This window comes from Apium graveolens, chromosome 1 (genome assembly GCF_009905375.1).
Source record: "Apium graveolens cultivar Ventura chromosome 1, ASM990537v1, whole genome shotgun sequence".
In the NCBI taxonomy this organism is placed as follows: domain Eukaryota; kingdom Viridiplantae; phylum Streptophyta; class Magnoliopsida; order Apiales; family Apiaceae; genus Apium; species Apium graveolens.
In genome coordinates, this window is record NC_133647.1 from 199,911,341 (window position 1) to 199,925,973 (window position 14,633).

At 33.4% G+C, this 14,633-nt stretch overlaps 2 protein-coding genes and 1 pseudogene across 5 annotated transcripts; 2 read left to right on the forward strand and 1 right to left on the reverse strand.

Moving 5' to 3' along the window:
* Positions 1–3,221: 3,221 nt before the first annotated feature.
* Positions 3,222–4,699, forward strand: LOC141678219 (transcription factor bHLH147-like). Of its 4 annotated transcripts, none has more exons than XM_074484496.1 (2): positions 3,222–3,380; positions 3,826–4,699. In XM_074484496.1, exon 2 carries the CDS (start codon positions 3,878–3,880, stop codon positions 4,481–4,483), a length of 606 nt encoding a protein of 201 aa, XP_074340597.1. In that variant the 5' UTR covers positions 3,222–3,380; positions 3,826–3,877; the 3' UTR covers positions 4,484–4,699. The 4 variants fall into 4 exon arrangements, with proteins under 4 accessions (XP_074340597.1, XP_074340604.1, XP_074340587.1 ...); XM_074484503.1 differs by having other exon boundaries at positions 3,244–3,380; positions 3,835–4,699; XM_074484486.1 differs by having other exon boundaries at positions 3,343–3,492.
* Positions 4,700–6,384: 1,685 nt separating this feature from the next.
* Positions 6,385–7,005, forward strand: LOC141716710 (glutathione S-transferase U8-like; annotated as a pseudogene).
* A 3,956-nt stretch (positions 7,006–10,961) lies between these two features.
* On the reverse strand, positions 10,962–12,177 carry LOC141716720 (uncharacterized). The gene is made up of 2 exons (XM_074518914.1): positions 11,612–12,177; positions 10,962–11,328 (listed from the first exon to the last, which is right to left on the reverse strand). Exons 1-2 carry the CDS (start codon positions 12,175–12,177, stop codon positions 10,962–10,964), a joined length of 933 nt encoding a protein of 310 aa, XP_074375015.1.
* Between the last annotated feature and the right edge of the window lie 2,456 nt (positions 12,178–14,633).

Here is a 14,633-nt window from a genome sequence, read left to right on the forward strand (position 1 = left end):
GTGGTTGTTATCGTGAAGCTGTTGAAAAGCCCCAAAGTTAGAAAGATATTGTTGATTTATGAAGAATGTATATTGGGATCACTTAAAGTCTGATTAGCCCCCACTTTAGGAGTGATTAATTAGAGCGGCTAGTGGTGTTAGGAATATGATTTGAGGATACCCTATAAATTGTGATAGGATCCAACTTCCAAGTGATGGTTTAGTTGTGGCTAGCTAGTAGCCATATTGATATAGATTAGTATGTTTTTTGGATGCAAGCATGCAAGAACTATACATTTGATTGAATGCAGTTTGTATGATTGTTTAGTTTCACCTATCAGTCAACTAGTGCCCTCTTGTATTCATTTATAAGTGATGACAATCATTCTTTTAGTGCTAAAATCATCTCTAGAATTGATATAGCACCATACAAAATTGATTGATGATGGTTAGAAGATGTCGTTTCTGCATAAAGCAGACCTGAATGTCCCGAAAGCCTTTTCTTTTGCATAGCCTAGCTTGGAAAATGAAGTGACTAGAGATTAACAAGTAACCATCAAGAAAAGAACATGTTGGCTAACATGATAATCACAGTGTTAGTTGAGCCTAACATGTTTAGTTTAATGTTAATCGTTCTCGCTGTCAAAGAACTATTTCTGGTCTTTCTTTCGATAAGTCTTGTGAAAATCTGGACCTACTTCCTCATTAGTTAACTCTAATCCTCGTCAATGGCTAATGAAGATAAGTATAATCTTTCAAAGAACTTAACAAGGTAGCGAATCGAAAAACGCCAGCCTTCGTGACTTGATCATGTTGTCTGGAGAAAATAACAGTTACACACAGAAATTCTGTTGTCACTTTCTTCTTGCATAGTAAACATGTTCTTTAAGGTATTTAAGTATGCATAATCACTCTCTTGATTGCTTTTCCTGCCAGGTGTTGTCTCTTTATAAGTTCAATTTGTTTCTTTACTATGAATGAAAGACCAGATTAAGATTGGATCATTGTAATATACTATTACCAACTTTGTTTGACAGACTCATTGTTAGATATTGTCTCATTAGCAAGGGGCAATTAATCTGACACATTATTATGTGTTGTACAGGTGTTAGTGTCTTCTGAATTTTTTGCAAGTTCTCCTCGCACACTAAGAAAAATCGAGATATGGACAAGGTGGACTAAGTCGAAGTTTTGTGCACAGGATACAACCGAATTGTTAGAATATAGCATAAAGATCCGATCAGGGTCTTCCTCTAGCACGTACGTTTTCTAGTATCTGGTTAGTTAACATGGTATCAGAGCTCTCGTCGGACTTAAACAACAACGTAATTTAAGTAGATCAGTATCATGTAGGCATGCCATCAGTTTATACAAAGCATGTCAGTCAGGTTGTCACCTCATAATCAAAAGTGAATAACATTCTCAATACATTGTACTGGACATAAATGTGTTTAGTGTAGATGAAAAGGAATACAGAGCTGGAATTGTGGAGCATAACCCATCCACGCCTCAAAATAGCACAGAGAAGAAGACCTTACAAAAATAAAACAAATCAGAAGATAAAAGTAACATGCCCTTAAACCTTGTATGTATAAACTGGTGCATGATCATCAGTCATCACCTGTCAATAATCATAGCACGGAATGTAAAAACAAGAAACTTTATTAGGGTCCCAAAACTAGTAGTCAATTAGCATAAACCGACACCTCAAGAAAGAACAGATAGAGTTTGCTGAAATTTCGTTTAATCTTAAGAGATCCGTTCAGGAATAAACGATTGTAACAGTATATCATATAGCGAAAAGTTTTTGTTGTAAGTTGCTCTGTATCACTTACGTGAGAGTTTGAGGCTACCTCATTTTTTATTATTTTTTATTTCTTTTCTATTTTTGTGAAAATTATTTTTTTATTTTTGAATCCCCACAAAAAACGTCAACATTCTCATTTTCATAAAAAAAAATTGATCCTGTCTTGATTGTATTGTAGCGGGTATAATTTAGTGATAAAAATACGTAAAATATCATACCTAAAAACGACAGTGTGACACTAATATAAATTTCCAGAAACATCAACACTCAATTGTGTCGTATGGACAAACTGATTGAATTCAATCAGGATAACATTCCACAATAAATAAATTTAAAGGCAGCATTTTTGAAGACTATTATAAGAAAGTTGAAGTAGGCAAATAAGCTACGTATCACAAGGCGAAATTAAGAGGAATTGTTTAAGAAAAATGAGCATACTTTACTCAACCAAAACAGTGGAATAATAGACACCCGCACTAGACAATAGACATAACTTTGAAGCTAAATATACTTAAAGCATCAATTAGTAGGTTGATCACCCCATGTGCATCTTTGTTTACTTTATCTCCCTTTTCTTTCTTTTTCAGCTACTACTAAATAGCATCTATCCACAGCGCCGAACTGTTTTTTGTGCTATGTACCAGTTTCTGTTACCTCTCGCCTATCGAAGTTCTGTTCAAAAACCTCGTCCGAGAACTTGTATAGAGAAGGATTTAGCGGTAAGGAATTTTATTCGAGTGCCCGACTTATATTTATTGTATACACTATTTGCATCTTAACATTTTAATGATAAAAAGTTTAATTTGAGACCACTTATACTTATTGTATACAGTATTTGCATCTTTAAATCTTCACCGACATATTATTTATTTATAAACATCAAATTTAATAATTATCTACATAAACTTGAGACGCAACATAACAGACTAGAGATAAGAAATTAGCATTTGAACAATAACTAGTACTAAGAAATTGGATGTAAAGGAGTTCATCATCAGGTGCATACGATTGTTACAGCATATTATATTACGAAAGTTATTTTGTGTGCACACATAGACACTCATCTTAGGGTGATATTTAAAAATAACTCATTTTTGGGTATAATGGCCGAAAATACTCATTTTCAGAACACTTGGCTGAAAATACCGTTTTGGTTATGTATTTTATAATTGGGTAAGTGTAATACGCATTTGAGAATTAAGTATTTAAAAAAATTACTAAACATACGCATTTGTAGTTTGGATATTACCATAAAAAAAAATTAGATACTTATTTGACAAATCCGTATCTAATACAAAACAGGATATCCCAATGACAAACGCGTATCCAAAACGATATTTTCAGCCATCAACTTACAGAAAGGGTATTTTCAACCATTTGCACTAAAAAAATATTATTTTTAACATTCTTTCTCATCTTGCACATATTGCAAATAATTCGGTGAACAGACAAACCTAAATATAAACGAGTCCACTAGTGTTTATAATAAAGAGCAGCAAAACAGACGTGCTACTTTCTGCTTAATCCATTTCTCTCAGTCTTTTTCTCAAAGTCATAACAACTCCTCCCTACAACACACAATTCATATCAGAAGGTACTTTCTATATTCTACACAGCTTATAAACTTGAATCTGGTGTAGTTTCATATCTGTATGCACATATTGTATATGTTACTTCATTTGCATGCTCAACTCGATCATTATCAGGTCTGATCTTCAAATTCATGTACTTACTACTGCTACATATTCATAAATTTAAGTGAACACTACTAGAATTCTGTCAATAGACATCGGTCCTTAGACATCGGTTGCTCTATGTTAAAGACAGTTTAGACATCGGTTTGAACCTCAATGAATATGAAGATACATGCATAAGTAGCTAGCTATTAAATCTTTAGTTAACATCAGTAGCATCCGTTTTGTTTGATCACTTTTGCTGATAAGTGATAACCATGTTGTCTTTTATGATTTCTTTCGTCTCGATTTTTAATCCTTTGTCCCTTATAATTTCTGTGATCTAATCTTTTTAACCTGATTCAGTCTCTGCAGATACGATCATCAGCTTAGTACAGACACAACAGCAACGTTGTTGATGTCTACGATGAATTCAAGTCCAGTAACAAGCTCCACGAGGCCTCAAGTATCGATAAAAACGAAGAAAAACAGAAGCCAAATCGAAAAAATTCAGACACAGTCTCAGAACCAAAGCGAAATAAAATGGAAATCCGAAGTTCAGCAACAGCTATACTCCTCAAAACTCCTACATGCTCTACAGAATATTCAACCAAGCACCTCGCCTAATACTCGCCCTGGAAAAATCGTACGCGAAGCAGCAGACAGAGTTCTAGCAGCCACAGCCAAAGGCCAAACCAGGTGGAGCCGAGCTATACTCAGAAACCGTCTCAAGCTCAAATTCATGAAAAAATCGAAAAAACAGAGAGTTGCAGTGACAGGAAGTAGCAGGTCAAGTAATAAGCCGAATGTAAGTAAAGTGAAAATAAAATCAAAGAATTTACAGGCTGTACAGCGAAAAGGTCGAGTTCTTGGGAGATTAGTTCCTGGTTGCAAGAAACAGTCGCTTCCGGTTGTTCTAGAAGAAGCGACTGATTATATTGCAGCTTTGGAGATGCAAGTCCGCGCCATGGCTGCTTTGGCTGATTTGCTCTCCGGCTCCCGCTCCAGCTCCAGTTCCTACTGACCTCTATAAAATTGTTAAAAGTACTTTTTACTTTTAATTTTGCTTTAGTTTTTTTATAAATCTGTTCATAAAATTGTCACAAAATATTAATCATATTTTTAAAATGAAGGATTGTTGTAGACTTATAGGTGCAACATTACTAATCATGCTTTACTTGTATTATTGTTTGATAGTTATGTATGCATGAATGTATTATGTAATATTCTTTTCTTCTTCTTTTTTGCTTAAATGTATGTATATGTTCAACTCAATAATACCACCTATCTTCCAATATAGTTCTTGATGGCCTTGGAATCAAATTTTGTATTGGAGTTAGGTGGTGACATTTGGTGATTAAAATGAGCACTTACAATGTTACACTTGTGGATTTTTGTATGGAAGAATGGTTTTATTGCTTGGAAGTTATGAGTGTGATATCTAGATATTGATAATAACATTTTGATTCATGATCTTGATGTGCAATAAGGTCTAAGGATGCTCTCTTGTGGCCCATAATCATCTTAAAAATTGACCCTTTCATACACATTGTGATAATTTCTCTTGTTAAAATGATGATGAAGCTTGTTTATATGGGAAGTTTACTCATTCAATAATGTTTATGTCATACCTTTGAATTGAAATGAGTTTTTGGTAAGTTTAGTAGTGCATAGTTTTTTTCATTTTATCGCAATCAAGAATAATACAAATCCAAAATCCGAAAAATTTCTAGGATGCAATTCCTCTTTTAAGAAGTTTTGTCACATGAGTTTGAAAATTTGAAATGTAATTGAGTATCAAATGTTAAAGAGTATAAGATCATGTTCCTGTTCGTCCTTCCTTTACCCACCTTAAGGTTTTAGACGGACTGGTTAGTTAACATCAGAGACATCCCTGCTAGATTGATCATGGAAGCTGTGAACTGGAATGAATTGATCTGATTTCTTGATACTTCGTCGATCACCATCCTCTGATTAATAATACACATTCATCATGGATTATGCTTATAGTTGATTTGCAAAACAAACTTAATCTGAACTAATATAGGTTTTATGTAAGTAATCTAGTTATAGCTGCGAATCACCAGAAAAAATCATTAATATTTCAGCACTCTCTGCTTAGAATAAGCTAGATTTTGTTCATGACACTGTTCAGACAGTCAGGTTTATGAAACCACTGCAACAAAATGTTGATTTCTTGGATTTCAAGAAGTGTGGGGAATGCCATAGGATAGATCTTTGCCACCAATCAATCGTTGAATGAGTTTTCTTTTAATTGGCGGTTAGCACTTCAGCAAATTATATCTTCCATCTTAGGTCCATGATCCATTTACTGATGATTCTAATGGTAATAATCTTTCTCCAGCTTTTCTCATATAATCCAGCATTTGCCCTGCTAATCATACATACACGAACAATTCACATATCTGACTAAAAATGATCAAGTGGATAAAACAAATTTATATATAATAAAAAGAGTTGAACAAAAAAACTAAACAAGGCAGGAAAAAACAGTTCAGTAAATACCAGAAAGCCAGATAAAAACCCTGGATTTGATCATTGATCACTGTTTAGTTCTTAGGTCAAAGAAAATAAATTATTTTAAGTAGGCTAATTGCGGCTGATTATAGAACCAGTGATCGAACCTGAGTCTCAAGGTCTCAAGGTTTCCAGGATCTTAGCCCATTTATGGGTCGACAACCTGAGCTCTGATACCATGTCAAGGAACCAGTTACTCTGAAACTTCAAGGTGTTAGAGAATGACCTTTTCCAGGATCTTATATTATACTAACAATAAGCACTGATGAAGAAGGTAGAGAATTGAATATGCAAAACTAGCTTGCGGGAGAAGCTGATCAAATGTGCATATAATACAAAACCAAGAAGCTAAATCAAGAAACCAAGTCCAAGAAGAACAGGTTAACAATGGCAAACCATCAAGAAGAAGAAGTGAAGTTGTTTGGTTCATGGGGAAGCCCATTTAGCAGTAGGGTTGAAATTGCTCTGAAAATGTAAGGAGTGAAATATGAACTCATAGAAGAAAATATTGCTAGCAAGAGCTATTTACTTCTCAAGTACAATCCTGTTCATAAAAAAATTCCTGTCTCTTGCACAATGGAAATTCTATTGCAGAGTCCATTTTGATTATAGAGTACATTGATGAGACATGGAAATCCCGCACTCAAATTCTGCCTAAAGATCCTCATGAAAGAGCGATGGCACGTTTCAGGGCCAAATATCTCGATGATAAGGTACATCCTTTGATTTCATCAATATTGCAATTCTACAAGTCAAACATGGATTTTCAGCAAGTCCGTGCTTGTATCTACTAAACCCTCGAATTTTGCTCATGTGGAAGGCTTTAGAAGTACAGGAGCGGAGCAAGAGCAAGCGTCTAAGGACAGTGAGGAGGCGCTTAAGACACTTGAAAATGAACTCGAAGGAAAGATATTCTTTGGCGGGGAGACAATTAGACTGGCTGACATTACTCCAAATTTCCTGGGCCTTTGGCGTGGAGTCTTGAAGAAGTTTGTAGGGTTAAGTTAATGACGCTAGAGAAGTATCCAAGATTACATTTCCCCTTGTTTGCCTCGAAAGTTTGTGATCAGGGGATCATTTTTCAGCAAAATGATGACTAATAGAAAATCGAGGCTCTAAAGCTACACTCCCTTGACGACAGACCATCTTAAGTTAATTTTGAAGATGTGAAAATTCAAAAAAAAAAAGTGTTCCTAAGTTTTAATCAATGTCTGATCAAGAAGTGAATTTGTTTGGTGTGTGAGCAAAGCTTTGGTCAAAGTCTTGATATGGCAATAATAATAATAAAAAGGATGAGTTATGAATATACAGAGGAAGATCTATACAACGAAAGTCCTAAACATCTCAAACACAGTGGACATTCTTCCCACAGAGATATGTTAACAACTATGGTCCTGCTGTCTCCAGACATTAAAGCACTTGAAAGGCCTTGCCTACCTCAGATAACCTGAAATGTACAGTTTTAGATATTTTCGATATTTGTTTGCTCTGCGATCCAGTGATGCTGGACACTGGAGTATTATGTAAAGAGGTGCATGTTTTTATTACTCACTGGCAGCAAGTATATGTCTGAAAGGGTGCTATGGTAGCTCCAAACATCGGTAGTAACCCCTACTCTTCTGCAAAATTATTTGGAAACGCTGAAGCCAGTTTAGAAGTTCTGATCACCTATCTACTACTCAACGAATCAAATTCCAATCACCACAGGCAACACAGATTAATCTACATGTCCTCTTACTTGATTGCGAAGAATAATGCCTGAAACGCTTGTTCCTTCTCCGAGTTTTTGCTGTCATTGAGCTTGCAACATTTTGCAAAGGCCAGTAAAACACACAAAACAGCAACATCAACATGTATCGTTTCTGGGTAGTGTACAAGATTGAGACCTTTTTTCTTTTTGTTAGAATACCAATATGAGTTAACGGTCTTTCTCTAACGCCTTCATATTTTAGTGTGACCGATTCCTTGACACGTTTCTTTTTTTCTTTTTTAGTTTGTTTTTTTTTTTATCGTAGCTAACCGCAACCGCTACCCGTGCGCACAGAATAAACCCTATGTGCTCACGTAATAGTCTGCATACCAATTCCAGAAAAATAAAGTGGCTTTCCACAGTAAGACTACTTTCAGAGTTTCAGGCAAAGCTGAAATGCTAGACTTCTGGAGACTTGAGTAGCAATTATAATCTCTTTGTTAGTTTAAGTCTTCTAGAGACAGCTGGTTGACTTCATCTGTGTAGTCAAATTTATTGGAGTAGAAAAATACTGCAACTTCATCTGTGTAGTCAAATTTATTGGAGTAGAAAAATACTGCACTGACAAACTATAGGGAAAAAATAATTCATGTATAAGGACATAATTATATCCAAATTAGATTAATTTTTTGTCGGTAAAAGCCAAATTATATTTTTTAACTTTCAAGTTGGAAGAAAATGTACCCCTCCAAGATTTTCAAAGTTTATTTAATCAATTATCAGGAAATCAATACAAAATTTTTACTGAACATTTCAATCTGGTCAAACAAGACAAAAATCAAAATTTTGATCAAATACAATAAATTAAATCTATTTATTCTCATGTAAATTTATTTTTAATTCATTACAAAGAACTCCACAACATATTTAAATATTTAAATAAAATAGTAGCCGCTATTAACGGTGGTGGACTTTGGATTTCACACTCTAAAGTCAAGATTGACATGGTCACATGGATTATATCCTAAAGAGTCTTGAATAATTCCAAACATTTTATTCAAAGGTATATGTGAATAAATTAAATGTTTGACCAATCACTTTGTTAACATGACTCATGTACACATGTAGTAGTTCTGCAGAATAGAAAAAAAATGGACTTGAGCTCTGACTTTTGTTCAATTATTAGAGTTGCAACTTACCATCTCTATTGTATTTACAGAGTATTTGGTTTCTAGCCTCAATACCAATTCGAATTTGGAGTAATCGGATTTAACAACAATTTTTTAAAAAATAGATTAAAACTTTACGCAGTATTTGGTTTCTAGCCTCAAGACCAATTCGAATTTGGAGTAATCGGATTTAACAGCAATTTTTTAAAAAATAGATTAAAACTTTACGGAGTATTTGGTTTCTAGCCTCAAGACCAATTCGAATTTGGAGTAATCGGATTTAACAGCAATTTTTTAAAAAATAGATTAAAACTTGATTAGACTTTGAGTACTCGAGGTTAAATTTGAGTTTGACTTTTTAAATTTTTTATGATTTTATTTTAAAACTATCTTGAAAAAAGACCAAACATGAAGTTGTATATGTTTTTATTTTTTTCTAAAATATTGAAATTTATTAGAATAGATATGTGGTTTATTTTTAAACATATGTTCCGTAAAAAATTATCAAACAGCAATTTGAATTTTATTATTTCGAGTGTATTATTAATATTTTAGTATTATTTTTAGATAGTTTTATTTTTTATTTAATATATACCTAAATATGAGAGAGAAAATTAATAAAAAATAATATCCGATTAGTTATTCAAATACTTTCAGTATTCTCCGAATTTTAAATACTTATTTTTTTGGGAACAAAACCAAGTCAAACCTATTTCCTATTTTTAACCAATAAATTTAAGGTAAAAAAAGCTCTTTCCATACGGTTATAGTGCCCGTTTGGGAAATCTTAAAATAAGTAACTTATGACTTAAAATTATTAAGTGCGAAATAAGTGATAAGTTGATAAATACTTATAAGTTCTATAAGTGTTTGGATAAATTTACTTATAAGTCAGAATTTTTTTACTTAAATAAATTAAAACAAATAATTATTAACTACAATTATCTTAGTTCATGAATCTTAAATTAGAAAATATTTAAAAATTTATATTTTTAAATCAAAACTTTAGAAAAAAGTGAAAAAATGAAAATAAGTTGGAAAAAAGTACGTCACTGCCAACTTTCAATTTATCAGCTTATAAGTTGTAAATTCAGCCTATAAGTTGGGTCGACAAACACTCGTCGATAAGTTATTACGGGCTTATAAGTAAGTTGCCAAATAGGCCCATAATCTCTGTTACCAATAGTTTCTGGTAGTTGTTACTAGTTACGTTCAACTCACATTGATTTAACGAGTTTTTTGATTCATAAGATACAGTATTATCGATTTAAAATTGAATTTGAGGATAATTCCTGATATCATGTATTTCGTTCATAAATTTTGTAATATTAAATTTAACATATATTTTATATAAATTATTAAGTTAGCTATTTGTATTGAAAAAAAATTATGCAATTTTTTTACTTTTTGTATTTTTCGTATTTTCATAAATATAATAATTTTTTTATAATGATATTTTCATTTATTATTAAAAAGTAAAACTCTTTCTATACATCAAAATAAATAAAATATTTATTAATGAGAATAAATTTATGTTTTTTTGCTAAATGAATAAATTTATGTTTTATTTTATAAGTATAATAAATTAATTTATTTCTTATTTTTTAGGCACATAATGAAGAAGTAAATAAGATATAAGTTATGAGTTTCAAAATTCATTTCTCATTAGTATCTCACCCATTACATCAAAACTTATTCATATGAGATATGAGTTTCAAAATTTAATTTTTTCAACAAAACAGTCGCTAAGGTGTTTAAGCATTAAGTCATTTCATATCCCTGCCTTCTCCCACAATATGTTCAACCAAACAATTTTTTTTTGGACAGACAGCTAAAATTTTATTAAGCATTCATATCCAACTCAATACAATTCGAGAAACATTAGATCTATCAAACGTACGACCAGACAGAAAATATGATTTCCTAGCCAATTGACGGGCAACCATATTAGCAGATTGCTTAACAAAAAATAAATTGATTTTTTTCAAACATTATAAAATACACCTGCACTCTTCAACGATCTGGCCAAAGTACGATCTCATAGGCACACTGCTTCTTACCGCCTGAACCAGTGTTAAACAGTCAGACTCAACAATGGAATCATGTCAGCCGCGTCTGTCCATCCAGCTTAAGGCCTCCTTAAACGCCATAGCTTCTGCCTCAACGGGGGAATATAGTCTTCGCTGGAAAACAGCTTTAGCTTCACATAACTCACCCGCTGAATTTCTTGCAACTAGTCCAAAACCAACACCACCATGATCATCAAATACCGCCGCATCAACTGATATCTTGACTTTGTTCGGTTGGGGCTTGACCCAAGTAACGGCTCCATCTCCATCTATCTTGGGCTGAAGAGGAGTTACAAAGTTTCTATCTTGGGTTGTAATCCACTGTGCAAGATACTGCCTTGCTGCTGCAACTGTCCTGTAGATCCTTGTGTGTTTCTGGTTCCAGACAAGATCATTTCTTGTCCTTCAAAGAGACCAACAGAGCGAAACTAAGCGAAACTATTTCTGCAAACTTACTCTTATCCACCACGTCAAAAACAGATACTAGCCATGAGCGAAAATCAGGTGCTTCTATAAGAGGAGAACCTTGCAATAATATCGACCAACACTGTCTTGCATATTGACAATACACCAAACTATGAACTATAGATTCCACCTGTGCCTGACATGTAGGACATATTGCTTGAACTTGTACTCTTTTTGACTGCAGTTGAGACAAAGTTGGCAACGTACCTGTTAATGCTCACCAAACCAGATTAATAACTTTTGGCGGGGCTTTTATGCACCAAAGAATTTGCCAGACCTTATCATTAGGTTCCACACTCCAGTGACTTCTCTGATCTTGCAATCTCCTATAGGCCGACTTAACTGAATATAAACCAAACTCTTCAAACTTCCAGTATAATTGAACTTCTTGGTCTGATGTAGATAAGGGAATAGCCAAAATGCTATCCTTATCCCTATTATTGAAAATATCAGAGACTACTTCCACATCCCATTCCAGCTTGTCTGTGCATATCGATGAATCAACTGTTTTACCCTGTAAACCAATTGTGTCAGTCATGATATAAGGGTTTTGCTCTGTTAGTAACCAGGGCTGGTCTAGAATTTGGATACTTTTTTCGTTACCCATTCTCCATCGAACACCATCTCTAATCAGCTGTTGAGCCTCCATTAGGCTACGCCAAATGAAACTAGGATTATGCCCTAGTCCAGCATGAATCACATCCGTCTTGTCAAAATACCTGGATTTATATAGTCGTGACACTAAGCTCTTTGTATTCGTAGCCAGCCTCCACAACTGTTTGCCCATCATAGCGATATTAAAGTCCCTGAAATTTATGTTTAAGAAAAAAATGAAAAATTGGTAAAATCAGCGAAATTAACAAAGAAAAATCTGATATTTAAAAAATGTTAACTACGATAACACTTTTAATAACAAGAAACTATTGAGACTGAGAAAACGCCTTTATTTTGCAATTACTTAATTTCCTGAAATATATGGCCGTTTAAAATTTAAGAGAGCGCAAAAAAGGCTCTTTTTTTGCTAAATAAAAAAGGCTCAATTTTCATTACTTATGATTCTTGGCTTCTATTTATGTTTCTCCCAAAAAAAATTCAGATTGTTATGCCCGAAATTTGACATGAGCTCAAAACAGACCCATAAGAAGAATTGTTATTATTATTGGGCTAAAATAATTGGATCCGAATATAAATTTGAACTCTCGTACCGGTATATTAACTAGAGACTATGTACCGTTATATTGACCAAGACCTCACCAGCTAACACGTGGTGATATATCAATAAGGGGAGTCGTACCATTATATTACTGGGTGCATATGGATGCCTCCATGTAAACAGTAGGGTAGTCCTACCCTCATATCAACAGGAGAGGAGTCCTCGCCTATTTTAAAGAGACTTGAATAGATAGGTGGGAGTTATTACCAATATCGCAACTGCACAGGAGGTATAACTACAACAATTTATGACTACATGACTCTATTGGGGCACATCATGAAAATCTAGCGGAACTACATTACGCTTGAAAGGGCCTCATCGAGATCAGCACTACTTATATATTTCTGGGACCACATCACATGACCAGACTCTAAGGGGTCGCATGTGAGGCCTCTAGGTGTTCTCGTGCCTCACCAACGAGATATCTTCGCCTAATGTCATGACAACCTATTATAGCCTAATTGGTCTTGGGTCAGGGAATAATATGGGCTTTCTACGAACTATCCAACGGTCAACGGACCTGGGCTTTGATGGACCGGGCCAAACCCTAGCCCGTCTAGATAACTTGTCATCCAAGAATTACGTGTAGCTTGAATCCCTATAAAAAGGTACGTACAGTGACGGATCCGGAGTGTTTTATAGTAAGGGGCACAAAAAGTTGAACAAACATATTAACACTTTGGAGATTAAATAGTACATGCAGGTTCATTACAAATAAGCTATTTATGCTTTAAACATACAATTATTGCATTTAGTCTTTTATAAATATATATGTTCATGTGTACACTAACCCATCTAACACTCTTTTCTTAATAATATTTACAATGGTATATACAAAATTTAGAAAAAAAATTTACTATAAGGTCGGTGACCCCAAGTGCCCTAGTGTGCAACCGCCTTTGGGTATGTAGGTCTCTTGTTTACGGATGATCAACAGTCTGAAATAAGAGAGAAAAATATTTTCTCTCTGGCATTCTTTGAATCAACGAATAAGATCAGCTACAACTTTCATCAAAATCCATCCCGTGTTTTTAACAAAATAATCATATTTTACTTCGTGATTTCAGCAAATCTCCAAAATATTGTTATACCAAATTCTCCCAGATGATTAAATCTAGGAATTGGGACCTAAATGAACATGCAAGTATTACTCTCTTACTCTCCTTTCATATTACATGTTTTGTTTTAACTAGTCCATGATCAACTTATTATAATTTGACTGTAAATTACACTTAATCTATAATTAAATAAGATTCAAAATTTGTATAACTAAAAAATACATCTAATCCTCTTTAAAATGTAGTTTTCAGTTTTGTAAGATAATATAAAAATTTATCTTAATGATCAATCAAAATATAATCAATTTAACTATATAATTATCAAAATAAAATATATAATATAAGATGGAGAAAATATGTCTATGCTCAATTCTTAATTCAAACTAATCCGTTGTTACTTTGACCAACGTCAATGAGAGAGCTCATACTTTGACACAACGCTGTGCACGCCGAGAGTATTGTTTTCGTTTAAAATGTTTTAAAGGCCAAAACGGAAAAAACAAACGGCGGATTTAAATAAACGGTTCACTTTTATTTCTTGGAATTGCAAAAACGCGGTATTGCTTTTACGCGGATAATACGTACACATCCATGTACTACAAACTACAAAGGTACAATTAATACAAAGTTATAGTAAGCAATTATCAATAAACAGTTGCTTAAATTAAGTGAAGTCAAGATAATGGGCCTGATTGACAATATACTTATAAGCCACTTATGACTTATAAGTCTGTAATAGCTTATCGACGAGTGTTTGTTGACCCAACTTATAAGCTGAATTTACAACTTATAAGGTGATAAGTTGAAAGTTGGCAGTGACATACTTTTTTTCCCACTTATTTTCATTTTTTCACTTTTTTCTAAAGTTTTGATTTTAAAATATAAACATTTAAATATTTTCTAATTTAAGATTCATGAACTAAGATAATTGTATTTAATAATTATTTGTTTTAATTCATTTAAATAAAAAAA